General features: G+C 42.7%; 3 protein-coding genes across 8 annotated transcripts in view; all 3 read right to left on the reverse strand.

The window, feature by feature from the left end:
- Nucleotides 1-27,964, reverse strand: part of LOC124259067 (mRNA export factor GLE1-like) — a 447,176-nt gene that overhangs the window by 252,956 nt on the left and 166,256 nt on the right. The gene's annotated exons all lie outside the window — the stretch shown is intronic.
- Nucleotides 1,809-14,359, reverse strand: LOC124259066. 2 transcript variants are annotated; one of them, XM_046693150.1, is made up of 3 exons: nt 2,091-2,688; nt 1,962-1,991; nt 1,809-1,877 (listed from the first exon to the last, which is right to left on the reverse strand). In XM_046693150.1, exons 1-3 carry the CDS (start codon nt 2,654-2,656, stop codon nt 1,874-1,876), a joined length of 600 nt encoding a protein of 199 aa, XP_046549106.1. In that variant the 5' UTR covers nt 2,657-2,688; the 3' UTR covers nt 1,809-1,873. The 2 variants fall into 2 exon arrangements, with proteins under 2 accessions (XP_046549106.1, XP_046549105.1); XM_046693149.1 differs by lacking the exons at nt 1,809-1,877; nt 1,962-1,991 and adding an exon at nt 14,356-14,359 and having other exon boundaries at nt 2,006-2,671.
- On the reverse strand, nt 4,439-27,903 carry LOC124259065 (lysophospholipase D GDPD1-like). The gene is given in 11 exon segments (XM_046693148.1): nt 4,439-6,814; nt 11,123-11,174; nt 11,564-11,626; nt 13,272-13,405; nt 14,449-14,482; nt 14,484-14,536; nt 15,454-15,575; nt 16,393-16,438; nt 18,067-18,202; nt 20,864-20,906; nt 27,737-27,903. Coding segments are annotated over 11 exon segments (966 nt in total). The 5' UTR covers nt 27,888-27,903; the 3' UTR covers nt 4,439-6,682.

Below are 27,964 nucleotides of genomic sequence, written 5' to 3' on the forward strand. Positions count from 1 at the left end.
ATGAAAACATCAATGTGGTAATTGGATCATGGGTTGTGTTGTATAATATCAGTTGGAGGACAGTGCCTCAAACAGCCACACTAAACTCAATCGTTCACTCCATCGTTTACGCCACTGTTAGCAATATACCAGAAATATCATGGCAGGAGACAACAGAGATGGGCTTCACACATTACAACCATATGGGGAATCAAACCCAGGCCTTCGGCGTGACATGCGAACACTTTACCCACTGGGCTACCCCACCCAGATCAGGTGTTGAGTTGCCATACTCATGTATCTAGGATGCTCCACACGGAGCAATGCTCCTACTTCTTCACCTGTCCTGTCAGGACAAGACACACAGTGGCCGACGTCATGAACATCTATCAACTCAGCTGGGTCAGACTGACATGATGTCGCTCACTACTCCATCTTCACCCACCATGCCCCTAAAGTTAGCACAAACTGGGACAACTGATCGTACCAGCTATGTTTCTTCTTTAAGGTGTAAAACTACAAGCATTCAGCCATCTATATCACCCATTACATGACAAAACATTACATTACTTGAAAACAATACCACATGGTTTAAAGCAGCATCTATATCAGCAAGAACTCCCCAAATAAATGATCACTCAGAAGATCAATAAATAGAATTTCCTCATCCTACAGAAACATACAGTATAAGCGAGTGAGTGAGTGAATGAGTGAGTCTCGTGCTACACGGTTTAGCAGGATTCCTGCAATATCACAGCAGGGAGTATACAATATCACAAGTTTCCAAAGTAAAATTTAATATTGTAATATACATGAAAAGAGGTACTGATATATACTTGACTGATGATGCAGAAAACATTTAATTGCCATAAATTAACATTGTAAAAATACACACATCATACCAAGTGAACTGTCTTGACATTAATTTAAATCATTGACATCCCTTACCACCAGGACAAAAAGTCATAACAGTGAAATCTTTCTTCAGATTACAATCAGTTGTTAATGTTACAAGAATGTTACATGGATGACAAAAAGTCCAATCACATCCACCAAATAAATACATTCAGAAAGAAATACAGAAAAATAACACTGATATACAATATAGGACCTAACATACACAGGACTTACTCTCTAAGCTATATATCTCTCATCTTTCAACAGTAACATCAACACAGAAATGACCCCATTGAAACAGCATTTATAAAAAAGTAAATATAACAAAGGACATCTTGTCAGAATGGTGATTTAGTGGATAGCATCTCAGGGTTTTGTTGCTTGTGAATCGGTTTGTGAATATTAAATACAATTAAATCTTCTCAAAATAATGAATACAGATCACATTATAGTGTTTCTTCATTGTCTTCAGCCACAGTCAGCAATATTACAGGCATTTCATGGTAAATCTGGGCAAACCGGGGGTTGATATCATGAACACACAATCAACCAAGTAGCTGAACCTGACCAAAGACATGTAGTGACACACTGTATCGAGAAGTAAACATGATTTCACATCAGGTCACAAGGAATTGTTGCTTTCCAGAACAAAGAGTTTTCTTTTGTCTTGAATTAAGCCAAGCACTGAAATTAGCCCCGATCCGTGAAGCCGGGTTAGAATTGATCACAGTAAAATGCTTGTTTCTAACGGGATCGGGTGGTCAGGCTTGCTGACTTTGTTGACACAGTGAAGATCCCCATTGAGTAGTTATGTTTTTGATCACTTCATTATCTGGTCCAGATTTGATCATTTACAGGCCACCGCTGCCTTATAGCTGGAAGGCTGAGTGTGGCTTAAAATTAAACTCACTCGGGATCTTGGGTGGTCAGGCTCAGTCTCCTGACATTGTGCCCAGTACATCACATCTGGTGTCCCCAGTACATCTGGTGTCTCATGTCATCTGGTGTCCCCCATTGAGTAGTTCGATGTCTCATGTTTTGATCACTGGATTATCTGGTCCCAGACATCTGGTGATCATCTTTACAGGCCATCTGGTGTCCCAGGCCCCCAGTACCATATAGCTGGAATATTGCTGAGTGTGGCTTAAAATTAAACTACATCTCACTCACTCTGTGCCCAGTACATCTCCCAGTACATCTTGTGTCCCCAGTACATCTGGTGTGCCCAGTACATCTGGTGTCCCAGTACATCTTGTGTCCCCAGTACATCTGGTGTGCCAGTACATCTGGTGTGCCAGTACATCTGGTGTCCCAGTACATCTGGTGTGCCAGTACATCTTGTGTCCCCAGTACATCTGGTGTGCCAGTACATCTGGTGTCCCAGTACATCTTGTGTCCCCAGTACATCTGGTGTGCCCAGTACATCTGGTGTGCCAGTACATCTGGTGTCCCAGTACATCTGGTGTCCCCAGTACATCTGGTGCCAGTACATCTTGTGTCCCCAGTACATCTGGTGTTCCCAGTACATCTGGTTTGCCAGTACATCTGGTGTCCCCAGTACATCTGGTGTCCCCAGTACATCTGGTTTCCCAGTACATCTGGTGTCCCAGTACATCTGGTGTCCCAGTACATCTGGTGTCCCCAGTACGTCTGGTGTCCCCAGTACATCTGGTGTCCCAGTACATCTGGTGTCCCAGTACATCTGGTGTCCCAGTACATCTGGTGTCCCCAGTACATCTGGTGTCCCAGTACACTTGAGTTCATGTCCATCTGGTGTCATAATCTGGTTGTATCCCTTCTGGTGTCTCGAGTGTCCCAGTACACTTACATGTCCTCTGTACATAAGTTGTCTGATGTACGCCTCTTTGTAGCAGTGTCACCCGAGCCAGACGGCGAGGCTAGACACTGCTACAAACAAGGCATACATCAGACTGTATTACCCCAGGGAGAAGCATACAACGTATTTATCTTACCGCCATGTTAAATGTACAAAACATCATTTTAGTTTAGTTTGAAGATCAATAAGCTCACTACCGACTTTATGACATGTAAACAAAATGGCATCTGTCTCTCCACTGGATTTCTGAATTCAGTGAAACATATTCTGACAAGCTTAAAACTGCTTTAAAAATGGTTAATTAAGTTTAAGTTGAGTGTGCAACAATGCATAAAACAGTTGAAATAAAGCAGTGAAAGTCTTTTAAAATAAATGTGTACAAATTGAACTCAAAAACAGCTAATTGAATGGTTTTCAAACTCTGTGCACTGCATGCGTCATATTATGACATTACGATTGTTAGCGACAGCTTCTGGGCGGAGAGTTTGGTCGTTACCGTCGCAGCGGGTAATATTTTTTCCAGTTGTCACCCTCCTGGTGACACGGAAACTTGTTAAAGCGTCATTGACCAATGAAATTAAAGCATTTTACATGATGGTAAGATAAACACTGATATACCAATACGTAATATTGAACTCACTGGACAATCTACCATGTTCCCTGTGCACAAGCACATTAGACATGTCTGAAACAACACATGTTGAATACTGAAACAACACATGTTGAATAATGAAACAACACATGTTGAATACTGAAACAACACATGTTGAATACTGAAACAACACATGTTGAATACTGAAACAACACATGTTGAATACTGAAACAACACATGTTGAATACTGAAACAACACATGTTGAATACTGAAACAACACATGTTGAATACTTGGGAAAATGGCAGACTTTCAGATCAACAGCTAATGTATATTAAAATGAGATTCTACCTAATTTGATCAATACATACAGTGAATATACTGACTAAAAGGGAGATCATTTATCAATGATATTTCAAGACAACATAGTGGCAGAGTGTGCACATCTGTTACTCATTGTAAAAAAAATAAAGAAAAAGACAGTAAGCCAGCCTCTTTGTCAAAACATAGATGGTTAGCAGTAGCCATGGTAACAGACGATGTTGTTTTATGGTTGCTTTGTTCAACACTAGGGGTGGTGGGGTAGCCTAGTGGTTAAAGTGTTCTCTCGTCACACGGAAGACCCGGGTTCGATTCCCCACATGGGTACAATGTGTGAAGCCCATTTCTGGTGTTGCCTGCAGTGATATTGCTAAACTCACTCACACTGATTGTTCAACACTGCACCAACATCGCTATGCTGTACAACACAACTGGCTACCTATATTTTACCCTGTTTGGAAACAAACCCAGGCACCATGAGCTAACAGTCAAACCACTAGACTACCCACTCAGTATAAACATGATTAAATGATAACGTCTTACAACTCACAACCTCAGCCACCAGTCTGAAGCAAGAGTTTGTTAAACATATTTTAGTCTTTCAGCTCCAGTACAAAAATAACACAAATTCTACTAAATAAATCAAGCGAGCAGACCAAAAAGCTTTGATCCAGACTGGCATGAATGTTACTTAGTAACACAATGGGTGTAACTGTGACATGGATACAATGTGGGGGTTGAAACTATGAGCAGAACAATGCTGATGTAAGGATATGCTACTTGGTATGAAATGATCTACAGACAAATATTTCGTGACAGTATACTTGTGTTTAATTTCTCTCCCCGTTTCTGCCACTGACACAACTTTGACAATGTTAGGATGTTCCCACCATAAATGAACCAGTACACCTTATGCCAAATGTTGACTTCCATTCTCACATCACACATCATAGTGTGACCTTACTGTGAGCGATAACATAGAGTTGGGTGGCAGTAGCAAGCTCCAGAATGATCACAGTGTGGCAGTAACCATGGCAGATATGAACTTGCAGTTACCTCCCTTTATGGCTGCTGCCATGTATGACCCCCTGTACTGCCTTCTGTGAGTGAGTGAGTGAGTTGGGTTTTATGCCGCTTTGAGCAATATTCCAGTATTATCATGCTGCCCTCTGTGATTGTAAACCTGGGTGTTTCAGCACCAGCTGCTGGCTTTACTTGTGGGATGTCCATCCTACAGTAGACACTGTCTCCTTCGGTGCAATGTAAGGTGGGGCATCCTAGATAGGTCAGTCCTCACACACGTAACAACTGACAGACGTAGGTAGCCAAGTTACCCAACCTGGGCCATGTTTCTAGCTTTGTCTGCACCCTGCTTGTGTCTGTGGGTTTGGGGTAAATGTCTGCATCACCAACATTTGCATCACTTTGTGTTTCCCGACATAACGCTGATACACCGAGATAGACAGAAACACTCCTGTTACGTGTTATATCTGACAGTTAAATACTAAGGTTAACCAGAAATAATTTTGTATAAAACTGATATGTGAAATCATTAAATACAAGATCAGTGAATAAAATAGTTTAAGACAACACTGTCTACTAATATTCCCCTCCAACACGGACACATAATAGATGAATACCCTGACAATATGGCACAAAAAATATATTACTTTACAGTCACTATCATGACTGTCACACTTGTGACCAGTGAGCAGAATCTGGTCTGGAACACCCAATAGGATTCTCCAAAACGACAAACATATCTTCACACGCAAACAGACGCAGACATAAGCAAGTACAAACACAGGCATGCACACACGCTTGCACGCACTCACATGCACGTAAACATACACATATGCATCAGTGCGCACACACACATACACGCGAACACTCGCACACACCCACACATACACCACAACAAGGATGCCCAAACAACCACGAGGCCATACAAGCACACCTGACGAGGTGCTACTTTCTTCACAATAGTTGAGATATAATCATCTGACCAGGTGCTACTTTCTTCACAATAGTTGAGATATAATCATCTCCAAAAGCAAGACCATCAATGTTTTCTTGTGTTTACAGATTCCATGTCCAATACAAAACATGCAGGACCCAAATATATATGTCAAAAATATTCAAAGTTGATTTGATGCTAATTCTCTTTAAAAAAATATTGATCTTGAAACATAAGTGAAACAAACATACCAATAATAATGCTATCAAAGACAGGGTCGTACATTTAGCTTCTCATTAGTGGGTCTGATATTGCGGACTTTAAGCTAGCCTTATGCTTGAAAGAAAACATAAATGGAAGAGCCTAGGTGCCCTTTGAGTAGGCAAATATCTTAGCCTGTAACCATGGTAACTGATCAACTTAGCCTGTAACCATGGTAACTCATCAACTTAGCCTGTAACCATGGTAACTCATCAACCCATAGGCACATTTCAACAGCTGTCAGTGGCATAATTCAGCTTTATATTGGCAATTCAACATGTTAAGCATTAATGAAAGATTGTAACCTCGGTAACTGATTATTCAGTCAATGGGAAAAGTCATGTGACTGTGTCCCCGATATGATTTCAATTAACTTGAACATGACTGGTTCTTACTTAAAGCATTTCACCATGACTTAGTAAGGCTATTAAGACAATATATATTACAACCTTACACATGGACCAAACACGTTTTCTTAAGTAACAACATATTTAAACAATTTTCTGATTGGAAATCAAATTAAAAAATAGCAAAGCAGTTTTGTCACAACATATGAAGATTTATGAAACATTAGAAATCATGCCGCACTGAGCTTTCAGTACATGTTTGGTCAAAGAGTTACCTCCCTTACCACACATTCTATTTCTGAATTTTTGTATTCTTAGAAATTGTAAAGAAATAATGTTTTCTCCGACTCCAAACTTCTGAAGCGTTGGTCAATGGTAATGCTGACCCAGTAGCAGAAATACATCATCATAATTCCAGAAAAGCACACTGACTGCACGTCGCCGAGAGGTCGATGACATTGTTCAGGTTTAAGGAGGATGGTCAAAGAGAGTCTATTGCCGGTACTGCGGGTGGGCATCCAGGAAGTCCGCCAACTTTGTAGGGAAGTCGGTCATGACGCCATGCACACCAAGTTTAAATGCTCGCTCAAACTCCTCCTCTGTGTTCAGTACCCAGAGATATGTCTGAAACAAAATGTGGACTTATTGGTTTGTTTGTAATACAGATCTAGTCCAGGTGTATGATGGCAGTCTGAACATCATCAAATCTAGACCACATCATCCAGTGATTGACATCATCAATGTCAAGGACACTAACCAGTTATCAACCAAGTCACCGATGACGTCATACACTATATCCCCTTGTACCACTAGTATCAGCTGACAGTTGACGCCATACACTATATCCCCTTGTACCACTAGTATCAGCTGACAGTTGACGCCATACACTATATCCCCTTGTACCACTAGTATCAGCTGACAGTTGACGCCATACACTATATCCCCTTGTACCACTAGTATCAGCTGACAGTTGACGCCATACACTATATCCCCTTGTACCACTAGTATCAGCTGACAGTTGAGTTGACGCCATACACTATATCCCCTTGTACCACTAGTATCAGCTGACAGTTGACGCCATACACTATATCCCCTTGTACCACTAGTATCAGCTGACGGTTGACGCCATACACTATATCCCCTTGTACCACTAGTATCAGCTGACAGTTGACAGTTGCTGGTTTCCGGTTGCCAGGAATCATCGAATGAGGGCAATGTCCATGGGAGGTTTTGCTGAAGCTTCTAGCTATGATGAAGATAATCTCCCCTTTCTTTCAAACATCATTTTCAACCACACTGGTCTCCAATAATTCACGTGATGTGATTGGGGTAGCCTAATGGTTAAAGCGTTTAGCTCTTCCACTCCCGAAGACCGGGTTCGATTCCCCACATGGGTACAATGTGTGAAGCCCATTTCTGGTGTCCCCTGCCGTGATATTGCTGGAATATTGCTAAAAGCGTAAAACTAAACTCACTCACTCACTCACTCCAATAATTCACCAATCTCAGTACCGCATCTCTCCAGGTGTTTAAACCATACTAGTCTCCACAATCCACCTACCTGTATACCTCGTCTCTCCAGGTGGTTAAACCATACTAGTCTCCACAATCCACCTACCTGTATACCTCGTCTCTCCAGGTGTTTAAACCATACTAGTCTCCACAATCCACCTACCTGTATACCTCGTCTCTCCAGGTGTTTAAACCATACTAGTCTCCACAATCCACCTACCTGTATACCTCGTCTCTCCAGGTGTTTAAACCATACTCTGTCTCCACAATCCACCTACCTGTATACCTCGTCTCTCCAGGTGTTTAAACCAGCTCTAGTCTCCACAATCCACCTACCTGTATACCCTCGTCTCCCCAGGTGTTTAAACCATACTAGTCTCAATAACAATCCACCTACCTGTATACCTCGTCTCTCCAGGTGTTTAAAAACAGCTCTGTCTCAACAATCCACCTACCTGTATACCTCGTCTCTCCAGGTGTTTAAACCATACTAGTCTCCACAATCCACCTACCTGTATACCTCGTCTCTCCAGGTGTTTAAACCATACTAGTCTCCACAATCCACCTACCTGTATACCTCGTCTCTCCAGGTGTTTAAACCATACTAGTCTCCACAATCCACCTACCTGTATACCTCGTCTCTCCAGGTGTTTAAACCATACTAGTCTCCACAATCCACCTACCTGTATACCTCGTCTCTCCAGGTGTTTAAACAGCACTGGTCTCCATAATCCACCTACCTGTATACCTCGTCTCTCCAGGTGTTTAAACCATACTAGTCTCCACAATCCACCTACCTGTATACCTCGTCTCCCCAGGTGTTTAAACAGCACTGGTCTCAATAATAAGTCCACCTACCTGTATACCTCGTCTCTCCAGGTGTTTAAACAGCTCTGATCTCCATAATCCACCTACCTGTATACCTCGTCTCTCCAGGTGTTTAAACAGCACTGGTCTCCATAATCCACCTACCTGTATACCTCGTCTCTCCAGGTGTTTAAACAGCACTGTCTCCATAATCCACCTACCTGTATACCTCGTCTCCCCAGGTGTTTAAACAGCACTGGTCTCCATAATCCACCTACCTGTATACCTCTGTCTCTCCAGGTGTTTAAACAATACTAGTCTCCATAATCCACCTACCTGTATACCTCGTCTCTCCAGGTGTTTAAACAGCTCTGGTCTCCATAATCCACCTACCTGTATACCTCGTCTCTCCAGGTGTTTAAACAGCACTGTCTCCATAATCCACCTACCTGTATACCTCGTCTCTCCCCAGGTGTTTAAACAGCTCTGGTCTCCATAATCCACCTACCTGTATACCTCTCTGCTCTCCAGGTGTTTAAACAGCACTGGTCTCCATAATCCACCTACCTGTATACCTCGTCTCCCCAGGTGTTTAAACAGCTCTGTCTCCATAATCCACCTACCTGTATACCTTGTCTCTCCAGGTGTTTAAACAGCACTGGTCTCCATAATCCACCTACCTGTATACCTCGTCTCTCCAGGTGTTTAAACAGCACTGGTCTCCATAATCCACCTACCTGTATACCTCGTCTCTCCAGGTGTTTAAACAGCACTGTCTCCATAATCCACCTACCTGTATACCTCTGTCTCCCCAGGTGTTTTAAACAGCTCTGTCTCAATAATCCACCTACCTGTATACCTTGTCTCTCCAGGTGTTTAAACAGCTCTGGTCTCCATAATCCACCTACCTGTATACCTCGTCTCTCCAGGTGGTTAAACAGCACTGGTCTCCATAATCCACCTACCTGTATACCTCGTCTCCCCAGGTGTTTAAACAGCTCTGTCTCAATAATCCACCTACCTGTATACCTCGTCTCTCCAGGTGTTTAAACAGCACTGGTCTCCATAATCCACCTACCTGTATACCTCGTCTCTCCAGGTGTTTAAACAGCTCTGTCTCCATAATCCACCTACCTGTATACCTCGTCTCTCCAGGTGTTTAAACAGCTCTGTCTCCATAATCCACCTACCTGTATACCTCGTCTCTCCAGGTGTTTAAACAGCACTGGTCTCCATAATCCACCTACCTGTATACCTCGTCTCTCCAGGTGTTTAAACAGCACTGTCTCCATAATCCACCTACCTGTATACCTCGTCTCTCCAGGTGTTTAAACAGCACTGGTCTCCATAATCCACCTACCTGTATACCTCGTCTCTCCAGGTGTTTAAACAGCACTGGTCTCCATAATCCACCTACCTGTATACCTCGTCTCTCCAGGTGTTTAAACAGCTCTGTCTCCATAATCCACCTACCTGTATACCTCATCTCTCCAGGTGTTTTAAACAGCACTGGTCTCCATAATCCACCTACCTGTATACCTCGTCTCCCCAGGTGTTTAAACAGCACTGGTCTCCATAATCCACCTACCTGTAAACCTCGCCTCTCCAGGTGTTTAAACAGCTCTGTCTCCATAATCCACCTACCTGTATACCTCCTCGTCTCTCCAGGTGTTTAAACAGCACTGGTCTCCATAATCCACCTACCTGTATACCTCGTCTCTCCAGGTGTTTAAACAGCACTGGTCTCCATAATCCACCTACCTGTATACCTCTGCCTCCCCAGGTGTTTAAACAGCACTGGTCTCCATAATCCACCTACCTGTATACCTCGTCTCTCCAGGTGTTTAAACAGCACTGGTCTCCATAATCCACCTACCTGTATACCTCGTCTCTCCAGGTGTTTAAACAGCACTGGTCTCCATAATCCACCTACCTGTATACCTCGTCTCTCCAGGTGTTTAAACAGCTCTGTCTCCATAATCCACCTACCTGTATACCTCTGTCTCTCCAGGTGTTTAAACAGCACTGGTCTCCATAATCCACCTACCTGTATACCTCGTCTCTCCAGGTGTTTAAACAGCACTGGTCTCCATAATCCACCTACCTGTATACCTCGTCTCTCCAGGTGTTTAAACAGCTCTGTCTCCATAATCCACCTACCTGTATACCTCGTCTCTCCAGGTGTTTAAACAGCTCTGGTCTCCATAATCCACCTACCTGTATACCTCGTCTCTCCAGGTGTTTAAACAGCACTGGTCTCCATAATCCACCTACCTGTATACCTCGTCTCTCCAGGTGTTTAAACAGCTCTGTCTCCATAATCCACCTGTATATACCATGTCTCTCCAGGTGTTTAAACAGCACTGGTCTCCATAATCCACCTACCTGTATACCTCGTCTCTCCAGGTGTTTAAACAGCACTGGTCTCCATAATCCACCTACCTGTATACCTCGTCTCTCCAGGTGTTTAAACAGCACTGGTCTCAATAATCCACCTACCTGTATACCTCGTCTCTCCAGGTGTTTAAACAGCACTGGTCTCCATAATCCACCTACCTGTATACCTCGTCTCTCCAGGTGTTTAAACAGCACTGGTCTCCATAATCCACCTACCTGTATACCTCGTCTCTCCAGGTGTTTAAACAGCACTGGTCTCATCATCAGCCTAAAACAGAGACAGATTCTTAGTTATGTGGTATTCTTTTTTATCCGAGATTGTGTTCATTTATGAACATATTGCTTTAACCAATTCATAAAATTAACAATAGGCTGCTTGAGGCTACAAAGTAAAACATTGTACATTGTAGTATGAGAACTCACACAAACTACAGCCATCGTCACACTGACTCACATGTGAGTCGGGTTTTGTGTCACTCTCAATAGTAGTCAAATGCACAACTTTTGAAAACTGGACCCTCCAATCCCCTAAACTAGATAGTAAAATGGCTAACTGAATGTCCCGGAAAGTAACTAAAACAAGCCCTCCTAGTCATGTAACATGCAAAGAATTTAAATACTTAAATGTCTTCTTAACTGCTCATAAGAAATACTCACGCTTCAACAACTCGGATGGCAAACCTCTGTTTTTTGGAAAGTTTTATCGGTGTCTTGGCTTCACTGGAACAGAAACAAGCAGCACTTCCTATCAGTAGGGGTAGTCGCGATATCCTATCACTAGCAGAATGTATCGATGCATCAGGTACATTTTACTATCACGATACGATATGCAATACAGTAAGTATAGATACTGCCTATCACTAGCAGTAAGTATCGATTCCTCCCTATTTTAAAACTTTATCGATTCAAATTTTTATGCTATATCCATCTCCGTCAAAGTCTTGATAGTAAAATTATACCAGACCGGCTCCGATAAATAGATGTAGCTAGCTTTACCTAAAAATAAGTTGGAAACTAACAGCTTTTGTGATTGGCTAGACTATTTAGATGCTCCCCAATCAGATACTCTATCACAAGCAGTAAGTATAGACTCCCTATCACTAGCAAGGTAATGCTATGAAAACTAGCGATAAGTATAGATATCCCTATCGTGATAAGTATACGTATCGTATCTATAGCAGTGACCTAAAAATCTCCTATCACGTGCTCCTATCACGTATCGCATAGATGAGCATAGGGTGTATCGTAAGTATAGACACCCTATCAAAGTATAGATACTCCCTATCACTAGCAGTCTTTAAGTCCAAGCTTAAAACTTATCTCTCCAAGAAAGATCTATGAACGCCAACTTTCCTGTACATATAACCTGAATATATATGGTATGCGCCTAGAGCATGTCCCTGAGTGATGGGGACGAGGCGTTATAAAATACTCTTATCATTATTGTTATTATTATACCCCAGGAACATCAGACGTCAACAATATCCGGTGACAACTGACAATCAATAACTCTGGACAAGACAGACACAATATCCGGTGGAACTCCAAATCAAACAAATCTTGTTTACATTTTTCGACAGGGTAGCAACAAGAAACATGCGTCCGTATCTACTGGTTATTTTATGAACAGGAATGCTAGATCCCCGCAGTCCTAAAAAGTAGAATTGTCTGATACATCTTGGTAAATTCTGCAGCCAAATACTGATGATTCAGCACATATTCCAGCAACTGATTTCATTAAAACATTACTCAGATAAAAAGTGTTTAAAAGATGATTTGTGTCTGAGGCTTTGTTCTCCTAAATACATAAACAGTTTGGTATACTTGGAACAGTATATTTTATCCAATGTTTGGTTTTTCACAGAGTTAAAATACGGTTTTAACATGTTAAAATTCAGGACCTAGATTGTCGAAGCTCTCTTAGCGCTAAGATAGCTGTAAGTACCATACATTAACTTACGACTATCTTAGCACTAAGAGAGCTTCGAAAACCGAGTCCCTGCTCCAGGCTAAATGATGCCAAATTCTGAATGAATCCAAGACAAAGTGTTTTCTGCACGATTAATACATTTCTGACCCCGAGTGGCATTCTGTAAAATATTCCACTCGGGGAAGAAGCAGGGATCGATCCACTGGACCACTGAGGCAGTCATTTGTGAGGACACTGAAAGGATCACACAATATGAGTACAGAGGGCAGACAACTCTGATGTGCTGAGCACAAGGGCGACAACTCTAGTGCCTTAGGCATAAGGAAGACAACTCTGTTGTGTACAGCAGAAGACAGACAACTGTGATGTGTTCAGCAGAAGGGAGACAACTCTTGTGTGTTCAGAAAAAGGGAGACAACTCTGATAAGTACTCACTCCAAGAGAATGCTTGGCATGATGACCTCCAGCAGAGATTCCTTCAGTGGAATAAAGGGAAGTAACCCCGAGTAGAAATAGAAGAGAAGCAGGACGACCCTCCTCATGGAGAAAATCAGCGGGATCTCTGGATTCTGGGAAAACACAAACAAAAAAACTGCCGTGTCTACGTTATTCTTTTACAAGAGATTCTGTACATAACTTTTCAAGACGATCTACTTGTCAATTATAACGAGCTATTGAATGAATTGTATTTATCGCCCCTCAGAATAGTGTTGATGTCAGATGTCATGGCATACTGTACTAGGTGTTTAAAACATATGGCCCCTCAGAACAGTGTTGATGTCGGATGTCATGGCAGACTGTACTAGGTGTTTAAAACATGGGTTTCTTTTTAATATAACATCACAACATATTTAACATATGTTATATTTGGGATTACACTAACTTAGTAAAATACAGATTCTAGTACTTTTGGGGTTGAGTCCCATCCGGGATTCGAACCCACACCTTCAGAGTCAAGCACCTAATCGCCAGCACACAAAGTCAGACGCATAGACCGCTCAGCCACCGCGGCTTCCACAAAAATGGAAGTCGGACAACTGGTAGTCTAGACTGAGGACTTTGTGTACCCCTCTGATAAGTGTTAGTTGGCACGGCTCCCACGGCCGAAAGCTATGAAATACACAATGCCATGTTAGAAAGTGGTCAAATGTAACATATGTTATATAGGGGTACACAAAGTCCTCAGTCTAGACTACCAGGTGTCCGAATTCCATTTTTGTGGAAGCAGCGGTGGCTGAGCGGTCTATGCGTCTGACTTTGTGTGCTGGCGATTAGGTGCTTGACTCTGAAGGTGTGGGTTCAAATCCCGGATGGGACTCAACCCCAAAAGTACTAGAATCTGTACTTTACTAAGAAAGTGTAATCCCAGATATAACATATGTTACATTTGACCACTTTCTAAAATGGCATTGTGTATTTTATTACAACATATTGATCACAAAAACAATTTTTTCAACATTCACATTAAAATTGGGGTCACTGAAGATGCAGAAAAGTGACAAAACACCATTTAACAGACTTCTCTCCAGACAAGAGAATGGTTACAGTTTACTTGTTGAGTGTTCTGTATTTTCACATCCATAATGTGTTCACAGCTGTGATGGCCGTGTACCTGTTTGTGTAGCTTGGACTCCACCTTGTCACTGGTTGCCCCAGCCAGTGATCGACTCCCTCTTATAGTCCCGCACCAGCTCCGACACCTACATTGAAGGAAACACATCAATGTCATCATCACCAATGACAGAATATTCCAGCAATATCATGGAAGGGGACACTAGAAATGGGCTTCACACACTGTACCCATGCAAGGATTCGAACCTGGGCCTTTGGCGTGACGAGCGAACGGTGTGACGAGCAAACGCATTAACCACTTGGCTTCGCCACCGCCTAACAGGAGCAGAAAACACAAGTTATTCCGTCCATACATGTAAGACTTCAACATCAGCTTGCACTCCGGCATCCTGTTGTCAGACAGTTAAATATTATCCATACCAAACTGACATTGTACCCATCCAATACCCCATCCGGCGTCTTTCATCAAGCATGAGCCACACTATAGGTGATAGGCACCCACTCCCACCATCAGAAACCTTCTACTTCTTGTTTCACTTCAGTTTGGGATTGCATATATATGATGCAGTATTTAGGTAGAAGTATATCAAACCTGGTTTAAACCACTACGGACTTCCTATGGAGAGTCTTATTGAAGGGGCCAGCTGGGTAGCCTAGTAGTTCACTCGTCACGCCATAGACCTGGGTACGATTCCCTACATGGGTACAATGTGTGTCCACAGCCATGATAGTGTGGGAATATTGCTAAAACCACTCACTCACTCAATTGAAATATTCAGATAAAATAAATACTATTTTCAAGACATGGTATAAACACGAATGAATGTCACAAACACAAACTTACATGATATCTTCAAACTGAAGTTACATGATATCTTCAAACTGAAGTTACATGCCCTTGGTTTAAAACTGAGAAAATGGCAAGATGGAAGGGTTGTAAACTGAAAGTTGAACTTAAAGAATGAAGGATGTCACTACATCTAATAGAAGCAGTAAGGTCCCCGGCGATGAGAACACTGAAATATGTACCAAGTCTGCCGGTTACCTTAGTGATGAGCTCATCATCGTCTACTTTGATGTCGATGTTGATGACCAAGTTAGGGAAGGCGTCGAACACGTCCTTCAGTAGTGGAATCTGACGATCTTCTCCTCCCTGGATCTCGTGACCTGGACAATCAGGGGTCACCACTAGGTGTCACTCTCAACCACAGTAGTAATGCTATATCTCACATTATCCTACATTCATCCATGCCCTACATATACTGCTAGGCAGGCAACACGCTATTCATGTGCAGCCAATCAAGAGACAGCCTGGTTCCTGCTACAGGGAGGTCGGAGAGTGGCAGCACCAATCAGCCCTCAGCAACATCACACAGGCAGCAAGTACGTAACGATTAACAGTGTTATGTAACAGCTTTACACACTAATGTTAACAGTGGTAGTGTTCCCTTAACTTCAATCAGTTTAAAATGTAAATATGTAATCAATCCTGCATCTACCCTTGTACATTGTAGCAAATGTACCTGCCGTGTGAATACTCCAATCTAAGACTGATAACATTCTATTTTGACCTGACTTACATGAGTTTAAATTAAATGACTTCATTACATAATTTTTATTTAACAGCCAATTGTATCCATGGTGATGGAGGAAAGAAGAGGAACTCTGTAGTAACGAAAACCTTGGGAAAACATCGGTCTAAAACACATGATGAAGAAATTCTAAATATTCTCCATAACAAGCATCTTCATGACAAATGCCATCAGCGGGGATCATCTACACATGTAACTCGGTAACATAATTAACTTATTTAAATAATGTTACAAGATTTTGAATGCTTGCATTCAGATGTTTTAGCCATTTGATTTCACCCAGATTTCACTCAAGATCATCAGCGCCCACAAATATGGTAGTCTGACAATTGGTAGTCTAGATCTATGTACTTCTTGTACTTGATTTTATGACAGTTGGGATGTCAACTCACCAGAGCTGAAGTCCACATTCAAACAGGGTTTCAGAGGAGGGAGATCCTAGGTAGAGAAGGAAACATGTAACCATCTTATCAATGAAATAATGGTGATGTGTTTATTTGTTCGATGTTTAATGCAGTCTAAGTAAACTTAGGGTCCATATTATCCGTTACACTGCTATAATGAGTCTAACAAACCCTAGTCTAACAGACCCTAGGTCGCCTGAGCTAACCTTATTAACTGACCAATCAGAACACAGCTTACCAAATCGCAAAAGTTAACATTCATACATACCGTTTGAACTTTTACCTCGAAAGACCCGTGAAGATCCGGGGGTAGAATAGGTCTTCAGCAACCCATGTGCTTGCCATAAAAAGGCGACTATCTTGTCGTAAGAGGCGACTAACGGGATTGGGTGGTCAGTTTCGCTGACTTGGTTGACACATGTCATCGGTTCCCAATTGCGCAGATCGATGCTCATGCTGTTGATCACTGGATTGTCTGGTCCAGACTTGATTATTTACAGACCGCCGCCATATAGCTGGAATATTGCTGAGTGCGGCGTAAAACTAAACTCACTCACTCACTCACTTTACCTCGAAAACATTTGTACTGGAACGATTTTGAGCACGATTCGCTTTGGAGTGATACACATGGAGTGACACACATATTATTCACAACAGTGAGTAAACAGTTGCTGAAGATAGCATTTTGTCTTTTATTCTAGGATGTCATCTCGCGGAAATGGTAACCATGTCATCAGAAACCCCAAAGCGTGCCCACTGTCAATTTCATCTTGTGTTGCCAATTTGTAAGTCCCGCCGAACCCTAAATAGTAGGGCTGGGTATTGGCAAATAAATCTTTTTGCAATATATTCCGATTCAGGTACCCGTATCGCGATACGTATTGCGATATATTGGGATTCAGGTACCCGCATTGCGATACGTATTGCGATATATTGCGATTCAGGTACCCGTATTGCGATATATACTGGGAACTTAAGTGTTTAACAATGAGTGACACTAATTGTACATGTCGATCCAAGTTTCTACATCATAAGTCCCTAAAAACATATGTTATGGTTCTGATAACAGCAATTTCAAACTTAAATTGCATAGTCAGGGATTTTATTTTTAAAATATTTTTTTTATAGTTTTACAGTATGCTGTTTTGCCGTTGACTAACGAAGTAAAACATCTGTTGTTAATGAAAGTCTGTGTAGATTTGATTAAACCCATAAAGATAATCATAAAAACTTTATATATTTTCTTTACCCATTATACCGGTTCTCAGAAAACATATTGCGATATGCATCGTTTGAAAAGCGTATTGCAATATACCGGTATACCGTTAATACCGTGCAGTCCTACTCAATAGTAGCTGTTGTCTGATTGGTTAATTCCGATCGGCCTTCTCGCATTTGATTGGAAGGTCATAGGTCGCTCAAAGGTTGTTCAATGCTGCTCTCAGCAATATTCTTTCCACATGACGACAGGATCAGAAAATCTAGTGATCAATATTGTGAAGACATTCAGATAATGCAATCCATATGGATACAGCAAACACAAGTTTTGGGGACCAGCTCTAACTCAGGATGATCATATATAGGTGACTTGAATGTATCACAATAGACATGATACATCTGAGCAAATTATATAATTCACACCACACAATATATTTGAATCACCTTATAATCCATGCTAGAGATCTTGCCACTGTATCCACATGCTCGTTCCAGGGACTCGTCATGTGACACGACCACCTGACCATCTCGTGTCACATGACAGTCGAGTTCCAGCATCTCTGTGTTCCGTGACATCGCACTGGAATACAAAACATCAGACTTCTCTGATAAAGAGTTCCAGTATAAACTTCTCAACACTACGTCTTGTTTAAGACCAGTTAATCATGTGAATACCATTGTTCCATAGAATTTGTATTGCCACTACGTCTAACACTGTCACTTGGGTCTAATATTTGCCCTTGGGTCTAATACTGATCTAAAACTGTTACTTGGGTCTAACATTAGGGATGTTTCCAATAATGTCACAAGATCAAATATTGGCATCTAATATTCTAGGGGGCACATAATAATTGTGCTTTGCTTACATATTTGCAATATTGGCACTGGGTGTAATTAAAGCACTAAGCTTCACTTGCCCACACAATGGTCTAACTATATAAACTGGCATAATTGTCAAATTCTGGCACACATATTAGATGCTCTACGGTTTAATGATGGTTTATCTAGCTGTTCTATGGTCTAAAAATGGTCTGTCTAGCTGTTCTATGGTCTAATATTGGTCTGTCTAGCTGTTCTATGGTCTAATATTGGTCTGTCTAGCTGTTCTATGGTCTAATATTGGTCTGTCTAGCTGTTCTATGGTCTAATATTGGTCTGTCTAGCTGTTCTATGGTCTAATATTGGTCTGTCTAGCTGTTCTATGGTCTAATATTGGTCTGTCTAGCTGCTCTATGGTCTAATATTGGTCTGTCTAGCTGTTCTAAGGTCTAATATTGGTCTGTCTAGCTGCTCTATGGTTTGTTTGCTGTTTCGGTAATTTTGATTTTTCCACCCAAAGCATTGTCATACTGCCAGGCAATGTATATCATTTCTCAGTCGGATGAGGCAAAAATTCAATGAACAAAACTCAATCATTAATTACAGTGATTAAACACTTATATGAACACAATTATAAGCAATGTAAAACATCAGTGTACATTACTGGCAATATTTAAGACAGAATATTTGTAATATGATGTAAAATAATCGTTCCATCAAACCCAAAATGTCTGGTATCTCTGAATACCTTATTAAATTCTGATAGGAAAAGACAAATTCGGTAACAAGGAACCACAGAACTGTCTTTGATGTATTTTCTGTCCATTATCGTGCAGCTCCAGTAGCAGGAATAGATGCTGCATCATAGAGAACAAAATAACATGGATTCTCTTTCGGCACAAGGAAAAGTTAAAACAAAAACTGTTGATTGAAAAATCTTTTTGCAAAGACCTCATCAGGCTATGCCAAAGTATCCCTGTGCATCTGTAGAAACATCCCAGGATAGCTCAAGAAATGTCATCATAGATCATGAATAAGTAATTTACATAATGTCAGCCTAACCTTTAGGCCTGGTCCCCACTAGACTAATCAATACATCATCACTGTCTGGAATATTTCTACATGGTGCAGGTTCAAGAGTGAGTGAGGTAGAGTGGCAGTGCAGGTAGGGGACTAGGAGGGAGGACAGGACGGCAGGTATAAGGACGGGAGGACAGGAAGGCCAGCCAAGCAAGAGGACAGGAGGAGGCGGGCAATATAGTAGGAGGGAGGACGGGGACGGTAGGTGTGAGGACAGGAGGACAGGAGCCAGCCAAACAAGAGGACAGGTGGAAGAGCAGTAAGGCTCAAGGGCAGGTATGAGGACGGGCAATATAGTAGGAGGGAGGACCGGACGGCAGGTATAAGGACGGGTGGACTTTGTGAGCCGGCAATTAAGTGTCTGACTCTGAGTGTGGGTTTTGATTCAAGGATGGGACACCAATAAAAGTAGTAATTGGTGCTTTACTACAAAAATGTTGCATATAGTATGCATCAAATTGGTAGAACCAGGGGCTAAGGTGTTAGCAGCCCATTAAGACAATCTGTGACCATTGGCTTACCACTGCAAACCTGTGATCACTAAATACAGAAGCTGTTCTAACAAAGCTCCTGTCCTCTACACTTAACAGACCAAGTGAGGGAAATATCAGTACTTTAAAAGCCTGAGAGTGAGACTGTTGGGAAAGGCCTTCAAGGACATGAAGAGTATTTGTGAGAAGACATTGCAGGACGAGAGAAGTACTTCCCCTGGGTACATGTTGGCTGTCCCAACAACACATGAACCTGGGTTGGAGGGTGTGCAGACATTGCACAAGTGATATGCACACAATCAGAGGACTTTCAACATACAATGTTCAACCTGCAGGCCCTGTTTAAACAATGTTCGGATGATGTTCACACGGTGTGTAGACATTTCATTAATTTGTGTATCAGCAATAATATGAAGAAATGCAGCAAATGACTGAAAAATAAAATATAATCAGATTACTGTGTGAAGAAATGCAGAGGTGATGCAGGTTTAGGATGTTTAGGGACCGTTCATAATCAATGGATGGGGGTGGGTGGAGGGGATGATGATGATTCAAGGGGGATCACCCAGTTTGGGGGAGGTAGGAGGTCATTAATTTTGTACACATGTACTGGGGGTGGGGGTATGTGTCATTGATTTTGTACATGACATGCAGGGAGGGTCACTTTGTACATAAACTTTAGGGTGTGTGTGTGTGGGTGGGGGTGGGGGGTGTCATTGTGCATGCTTCTCCATAAAAATCATTATCACCCCTCTGAATGGCCTACAGTATGAAAGATCTGACGGGGTTCGTGACACAAGTCTACACAATAGCACATGGTGACAGTCTTCAAGTAGGAAGCTGATACTCACTGCTGGAACGCTGCCATTGTGTTCTCTAGGTTCTCCCCCGCACCTGGAAGAAGAACACATTGAGTGAGTGAGTGGTGAGTGAGTGGTGAGTGAGTAAGTGAGTGAGTCAGTGAGCAGGTGAGTGAGTCAGTGAGCGAGTGAGCGAGTCAGTGAGTGAGTCAGTGAGTGAGTGGTGAGTGAATAAGTGAGCGAGTGAGCGAGTCAATGAGCGAGTGAGTGAGTCAGTGAGTCAGTGAGCGAGTGAGCGAGTCAGTGAGCGAGTGAGTGAGTCAGTGAGCGAGTGAGTGAGAAAGGGAAATAACTTCAAACATCATTCCAGTCAGTAGGAAAATGACATTCAAACTGTGTTCCTCATCATGCAACCTCCAAAAAGGGGAACATGGTGTATTCTGGACAATAGTTACAGGCTGTAGAACCGAATCTGACAAAATAACCATAAATCTCTCACTTTAGTGGAGCTATCAGAGCCAATGGCAACAATTTGATGGAACATCATTTCATGTCCTTCACACAAATTTATACCGAGATGCCCCTAGAGACAAGGGGAGGTGGGGTAGCCCCTAGAGACAAGGGGCAGTGGGGTAGGCCCTATAGACAAGGGGAGGTGGGGTAGCCCCTATAGACAAAGGGTGGTGGGGTAGCCCCTATAGACAAGGGGCTGTGGGGTAGCCCTATAGACAAGGGAGGTGGGGTGCAGAACCCCTATAGACAAGGGGGAGGTGGGTAGCCCTATAGACAAGGGCTGTGGGGTAGACCCTATAGACAGGGGAGGTGGGGTAGCCCCTATAGACAAGGGGCTGTGGGGGCCCCTATAGACAAGGGAGGTGGTGGGGTAGCCCTATAGACAAGGGGGAGGTGGGGCCCCTATAGACAAGGGGAGGTGGGGTAGCCCCTATAGACAAGGGGGTGGGGTAGACCCTATAGACAAGGGGAGGTGGGGTGGCCCTATAGACAAGGGGAGGTGGGGTAGCCCCTATAGACAAGGGGAGGTGGGGGTAGCCCCTATAGACAAGGGGAGGTGGGGTAGCCCCTATAGACAGGGGAGGTGGGGTAGCCCCTAGACAGGGGGAGGGGGAGGTAGCCCCTATAGACAAGGGGAGGTGGGGTAGCCCCTATAGACAAGGGGGAGGTGGGGTAGCCCCAGAGGAAAGAATGGGGGTATAGACAAGGGGTGGGGTAAGCCCCTATAGACAAGGGAGGTGGCAGCCCCTATAGACAAGGGGGGAGGGGTAGCCCCTATAGACAAGGGCTGTGGGGTGCAGCCCCTATAGACACAAGGAGGTGGGGTAAGCCTATATAGACAAGGGGCTGTGGGGGGAAACCCTATAGACAAGGGGCTGTGGGGTGGCCCTATAGACAAGGGGCTGTGGGGTAGCCCCTATAGACAAGGGGAGGTAGGGTAGCCCCTATAGACAAGGGGAGGTGGGGTAGCCCCTATAGACAAGGGGAGGTGGGGTAGCCCCTATAGACAAGGGGCCGTGGGGTAAACCCTATAGACAAGGGGCCGTGGGGTAAACCCTATAGACAAGGGGAGGTAGGGTAGCCCCTATAGACAAGGGGTGTGGGGTAAACCCTATAGACAAGGGGCTGTGGGGTAGCCCCTATAGACAAGGGGAGGTGGGGTAGCCCCTATAGACAAGGGGAGGTGGGGTAGCCCCTATAGACAAGGGGAGGTGGGGTAGCCCCTATAGACAAGGGGAGGTGGGGTAGCCCCTATAGACAAGGGGGTAGCCCCAGTGGGGACAGCCCCTATAGACAAAGGGGGCTGTGGGGTAGCCCCTATAGACAAGGGGTGTGGGGTAGCCCCTATAGACAGGGGGAGGTGGGGTAGCCCCTATAGACAAGGGGAGGTGGGGTAGCCCCTATAGACAAGGAGCTGTGGGGTAGCCCCTATAGACAAGGGGAGGTGGGGTAGCCCCTAGACCCCTGGGGTAGACAAGACAAAGGGGAGGTGGGTAGCCCCTATAGAGAAGGGAGGTGGGGTAGCCCCTATAGACAAGGGGAGGTGGGGTAGCCCCTATAGACAAGGGTGGGGTGGGGTAGCCCCTATAGACAAGGGGCGGTGGGGTAGCCTAGTGGATAAAGCATTTGCTCGTCATGCCAAGGACCCAGGTTTGATTCCCCATATGAGTACAATGTGTGAAGCCCATTTCTGGTGTCCCCAGCCGTGACATTGCTGGAATATTGCTAACAGCGGCGTAAAACTAAACTCACTCACTCACTCATCCCTGTAAACAATGGAGTATGAGTGAACGAACATCATTTGGAAACTTTCATTGATGGAACTAGCGGCTTTTTTCAATTTCTTCTTTCGTTTTGATTGTTATGCACACATGTAAACATCAGTCTAAATTGTTGTATTAAAGGGACACCAATATCAGTTAATAAAAGATAACATTTCCTACAGCTCACAGGAATATTGGAAAGGTAAAGGAGCAGTACAACATAAGCTACAGAGGCTGAGGTATCTGAACATGTTGCTAAGCATTGGTTAAACAAACATACAATATGGCAAATTCCACAATTCATGATGTTCATCCTGCCAACCTCTTCTCTCTTCTGCATCATCAGGTAACACACACAATATAAACATGCTTTAACTGTAGTGGACGAAGCCAGTTGATACAAAAAGGCCGAACCATTAACCACAAAAGATTCAACTGAAGTGGCTAATTCCTTTGACCACATATATAAACGTGGACCCTTGACATGTTGACATGGCCCAAGTTATTTCAAGTAGACCCTGGACGTGAGTTCGTGGGTACAGTAACCATACTAGCCACAAAGCATGTTGTTAAGATCAGGCATGGTGTAAAAGAGGCCAAGCTTTTATTTAATGATAAGTATATTTATTAAAAGTTAAGTACCCACAGCCTATAGGCTAGGGAAAGTACATTATTGCTGTCTGTTCTGGGATGGTGGGGTAGCCTAGTGGTTCAAGTTTTCGCTCATCACGCAGAAGACCCGAGTTTGATTCCCCATATGGATACAATGGGTGAAGTCCATTTCTGGTTTCCGTGCCGTGATATTGCTGGAATATTGCTAAAAGCCACATAAGACAATACTCACTCCCTCACTCACTCTGTTCACAACGTGAAAGTCCAGCAATAATTAAGCTTATCTTATCTCCATGATGCATGATATCAGGGCTACTAGGAATCAATACTGACAGCTGAGACAACTGGGACTGATGAAGATATCAGGGTCACATGGAACCGAAAATACCGGTAATATCTGGGAAATTAAGAATTGATAATGACAGCATTGAGAGTAGACAATGATATCAGTAGAACTGAGAGCTGATAATGATATGAGAGAATGATATGAGAGAATTAAGGAGTGATAATGATATCAGAGAAATGAGAGCTGATAAAGGTGAGGTGAGGTGAAATTGGGTTTTGCGTCGTGCTTGAGAATATTTCGCTCATATGACGATGTGCATGTGTGTGTATGTGTATGTGCGGCTGCTTGTACTAGCCCAGACTGAAGCTGGTTTTATAGTGCTAGCCAACTGAGATACCATGCCGCAGTAAAGCATGAATACCCCACTCAGACACATTATACAGACTCCGAGCCGACCAGTCCTTGTACCCATTAAAGCCGAGCGCCAGGCAGGAGAGCTGATAAAGATAGAGAATAGACAGCTTATAATGATTTCACTAGAATTACAAGCTGATAATGATATGAGAGGATTGAGAGCTAATAATGATTTCAATGGAATTAAGAACTGATAGCAAAATGAGAGAATTGACAGCTGATAATGATTTCAATGGAACTAGTGCTGATAGTGACTTCAGTGGAATCAGTGCTGATAGTGACATCAGTGGAACTAGTGCTGATAGTGACATCAGTGGAATTAGTGCCGATAGTGACATCAGTGGAATTCACAGCTGATAATGATATCAGCGATATTGGGGATGAAGTACGGAGATTCAGGAACTGTTAGTGCAGGTAACGGACAGGTGAGATATATCGGGGGGATATGGGATTGTTATCAACCTGGTCGAGTTCTACAGAGAAGTGCTGAGTCACACCACAAGTAATGACATGCTCCACTTACTCTGAAAGGTCAAATGTTGATTGTGTGTACACAGCAAGTTATCCATATTTAGATATTAGCTTAACCTGAATGGTCGTTCACAGACTGATTGATCCATGTCGTGTATTTGTGAGATCATATCGAATGTACGTCTGTACACATCTCTGGCAACAGGTGTGCTGTAATCATGGTAATGACAAGGTTGTGTTTACAACAACACACACTGTCACGCTGACATGAACAGTGGCGGGAATATGTCACAATACTGGTACTCAGTGTACTGCAGTGATCTGGCCTCAAGACACCAGTAGCTGGAACACACCTTGGAGCAGGGGGCCTGTCACCCCCTTAGCCACATTAACAGCCAGTGTCCATCGTACGCCTGACACAACAATAGCACACAACAGCTGACAGCACACAGCATTGCTGTTGAAGAGGGCCACTGATGATCAAGGTCTCTCACAACAGCTAGCTAATTCTCAATTGTTGTTCACAGAATCCCCCAGAGCCCGTGATGACATAACCCATTTCTAAATGATAATCATGCATTGTGCTAATAATGCTTATGAGGGCAAAGGGGATAATGACTTAAACAACAGCGTCGATAATGGCATCGTGTCTTATTCTCCCACACCCACACAGCGTCGTTATGATAACACATCAGCAATGAAGGAGGCTTGTTGTGACCTCAGGGATATCCCAGGGCCTAGATTCTCGAGGCTCTCTTAGTGCGAAGATCTTCGTAAGAAGATGTTAATGTCTAAGTTAAAAGGTTATTAGCCAATATGGCACTTACCACTATCTTGGTGCTTGGCACTTACCACAACTATCTTAGCGCTAAGACAGTCGTAAGTTAATGTTAATGTATGGCACTTTACCACTATCTTAGCTTAAGAGAGCTTCAAAATCTTAAGCTAAGAGAGCTTCGAAAATCTAGTGCCAGTCCATCAACAAATACAAAAATATCATCACACATAAAATGAGAATTACTAACAAACTACAAGGAACTACAGCTACTCTTTCCCGAAGAATCTGTGACATGAATTTCCTTAGCAAAGATAAACTGTAATTCTGAGTTTGTAGTTATTTTCTTTCTTACCCATAATCAAATGTCAAATAATCATATGCAACTGACACTCCTGCCCATGACATCACCCATTATCCAGAATATCCACATGACATCATCCAATAACCAGAATATCTACATGACATCACCCATTATCCAGAATATATACATGACATTATCCATTATCCAGAATATTGACATGACATCACCCATTATCCAGAATATTGACACATCATCCATTATCCAGAATATCGACATGACATCACCCATTATCCAGAATATCGACATGACATCACCCATTATCCAGAAGATCGACATGACATTACCCATTATCCAGAATATCCACATGACATCACCCATTATCCAGAATATCGACATGACATCACCCATTATCCAGAATATTGACATGACCCCATTACACATCATCCATTATCCAGAATATCGACATGACATCACCCATTATCCAGAATATCCACATGACATCACCCATTATCCAGAATATCAACATGACATCACCCATTATCCAGAATATCGACACATCATCCATTATCCAGAATATCGACACGACATCATCCATTATCCAGAATATCGACATGACATCACCCATTATCCAGAATATCGACATGACATCACCCATTATCCAGAATATCGACATGACATCACCCATTATCCAGAATATCGACTGGACATGACATGAATGACACTCTTCATTCTTATCTTAGGAAAATGGAACTGGGAACCATGCCTTGCAGGTTTTGGCAGACACATTATGTCAGATACCCCCTGAACTCATACCCATATAGAAAGAAGATTGATAGGATAATTTAAACATTATTGACTTCTATCTGCAGTGACTCAGAAATGTTGTTTGATACGGTATGCCGTGGTAACCCTGAATCAGCTGAAATGTTTACATCAAACAACAGCTTCAATTCAGAAATATCTGTTTATCTGTTTAGTACTTCCAATCGATTCTGAAAAGCATAAGCCTTGACGAAAACTATTGATTTGACAGTTTTTATTTAACAGCATTCGCATTGTTTGTATTGTGTTTCATAGAAGAATAAGTTGGGTATTACAGTCCATGACTGTGTCAAACTTAATTCTTCTTCCATCAGCCAACTTCCATGAACTTAGCATGAACTAAAGTGGTCAAAATGTACGCTTGAATATGTGAATTTTAAGTGCTGTGAATGAATGATGATGAAAATATTGTTCTTTCTTGCGCAAATTCGGTTTTGGACAAAAAGGAAAATAACTGAATGAGGTTCCTCTATATTTGAATGTGGATAGTCCAGATTTGTATGGATTATCCAATTAGTGCACAAATCAGCCAAATCGTGCATCAGTTTAGATGAGACGCGATATTTAGGAACAGGTTTGTCATTTTCAGTTGGTTGAAATATCTGGTGTTATGAATCATCTAGAATTGTTTATCTGTACACTTGATTCTGGTCATATGAAAGCAGACAATGATAAGCCTTCGATCAATAGATGAACTGATCATTGAAACTCAACGAGCATATTCTAAACGGCAAAATTTACAAAATTGCACATGTAAAGCTAAACCAATAACTAACCAATGTCAATAACCGATTGTCACACAGTCATAGCACTATAGTATTTAAAACAACCTCGACTGAGTCAAAAATACGGAAATATTCGCGTAAAAGCTGTTGTCAGCTGATACTTACTGCCAAGCAGTCGGGTCGACCAGTCTAAGTAACCATGAATGACTATCACACCATGATTTGACAGTTTTACGTACCTCCTCGGTGACTTATGTGTCGACATCTGAATTTAAGTTTCTTTTTCTTGTGAATGAGGTTCGGGAACCTCAAGAGAAGCAGCGAGGTCACGATGTACCCGCCGACGAGAGCGAGAAACACCATCAGTACCACAAAACCTACGAACTCCATCAACAAACAATCAACAGGATTTACCTCCCTTTCATTTCCGGAAAAGTGCCCTGATGACGTATCGTTGAAGAGGCCCA

The sequence above is a fragment of the Haliotis rubra genome, unplaced genomic scaffold (assembly GCF_003918875.1).
Source record: "Haliotis rubra isolate DU_JTF1 unplaced genomic scaffold, ASM391887v1 Scf709, whole genome shotgun sequence".
Classification (NCBI taxonomy): domain Eukaryota; kingdom Metazoa; phylum Mollusca; class Gastropoda; order Lepetellida; family Haliotidae; genus Haliotis; species Haliotis rubra.

Coding starts and splice junctions, on each gene's coding strand:
- LOC124259066 (XM_046693149.1), bottom strand. CDS start 2,656: ATGACACCAGATGGACATGAACTCAAGTGTACTGGGACACCAGATGTA.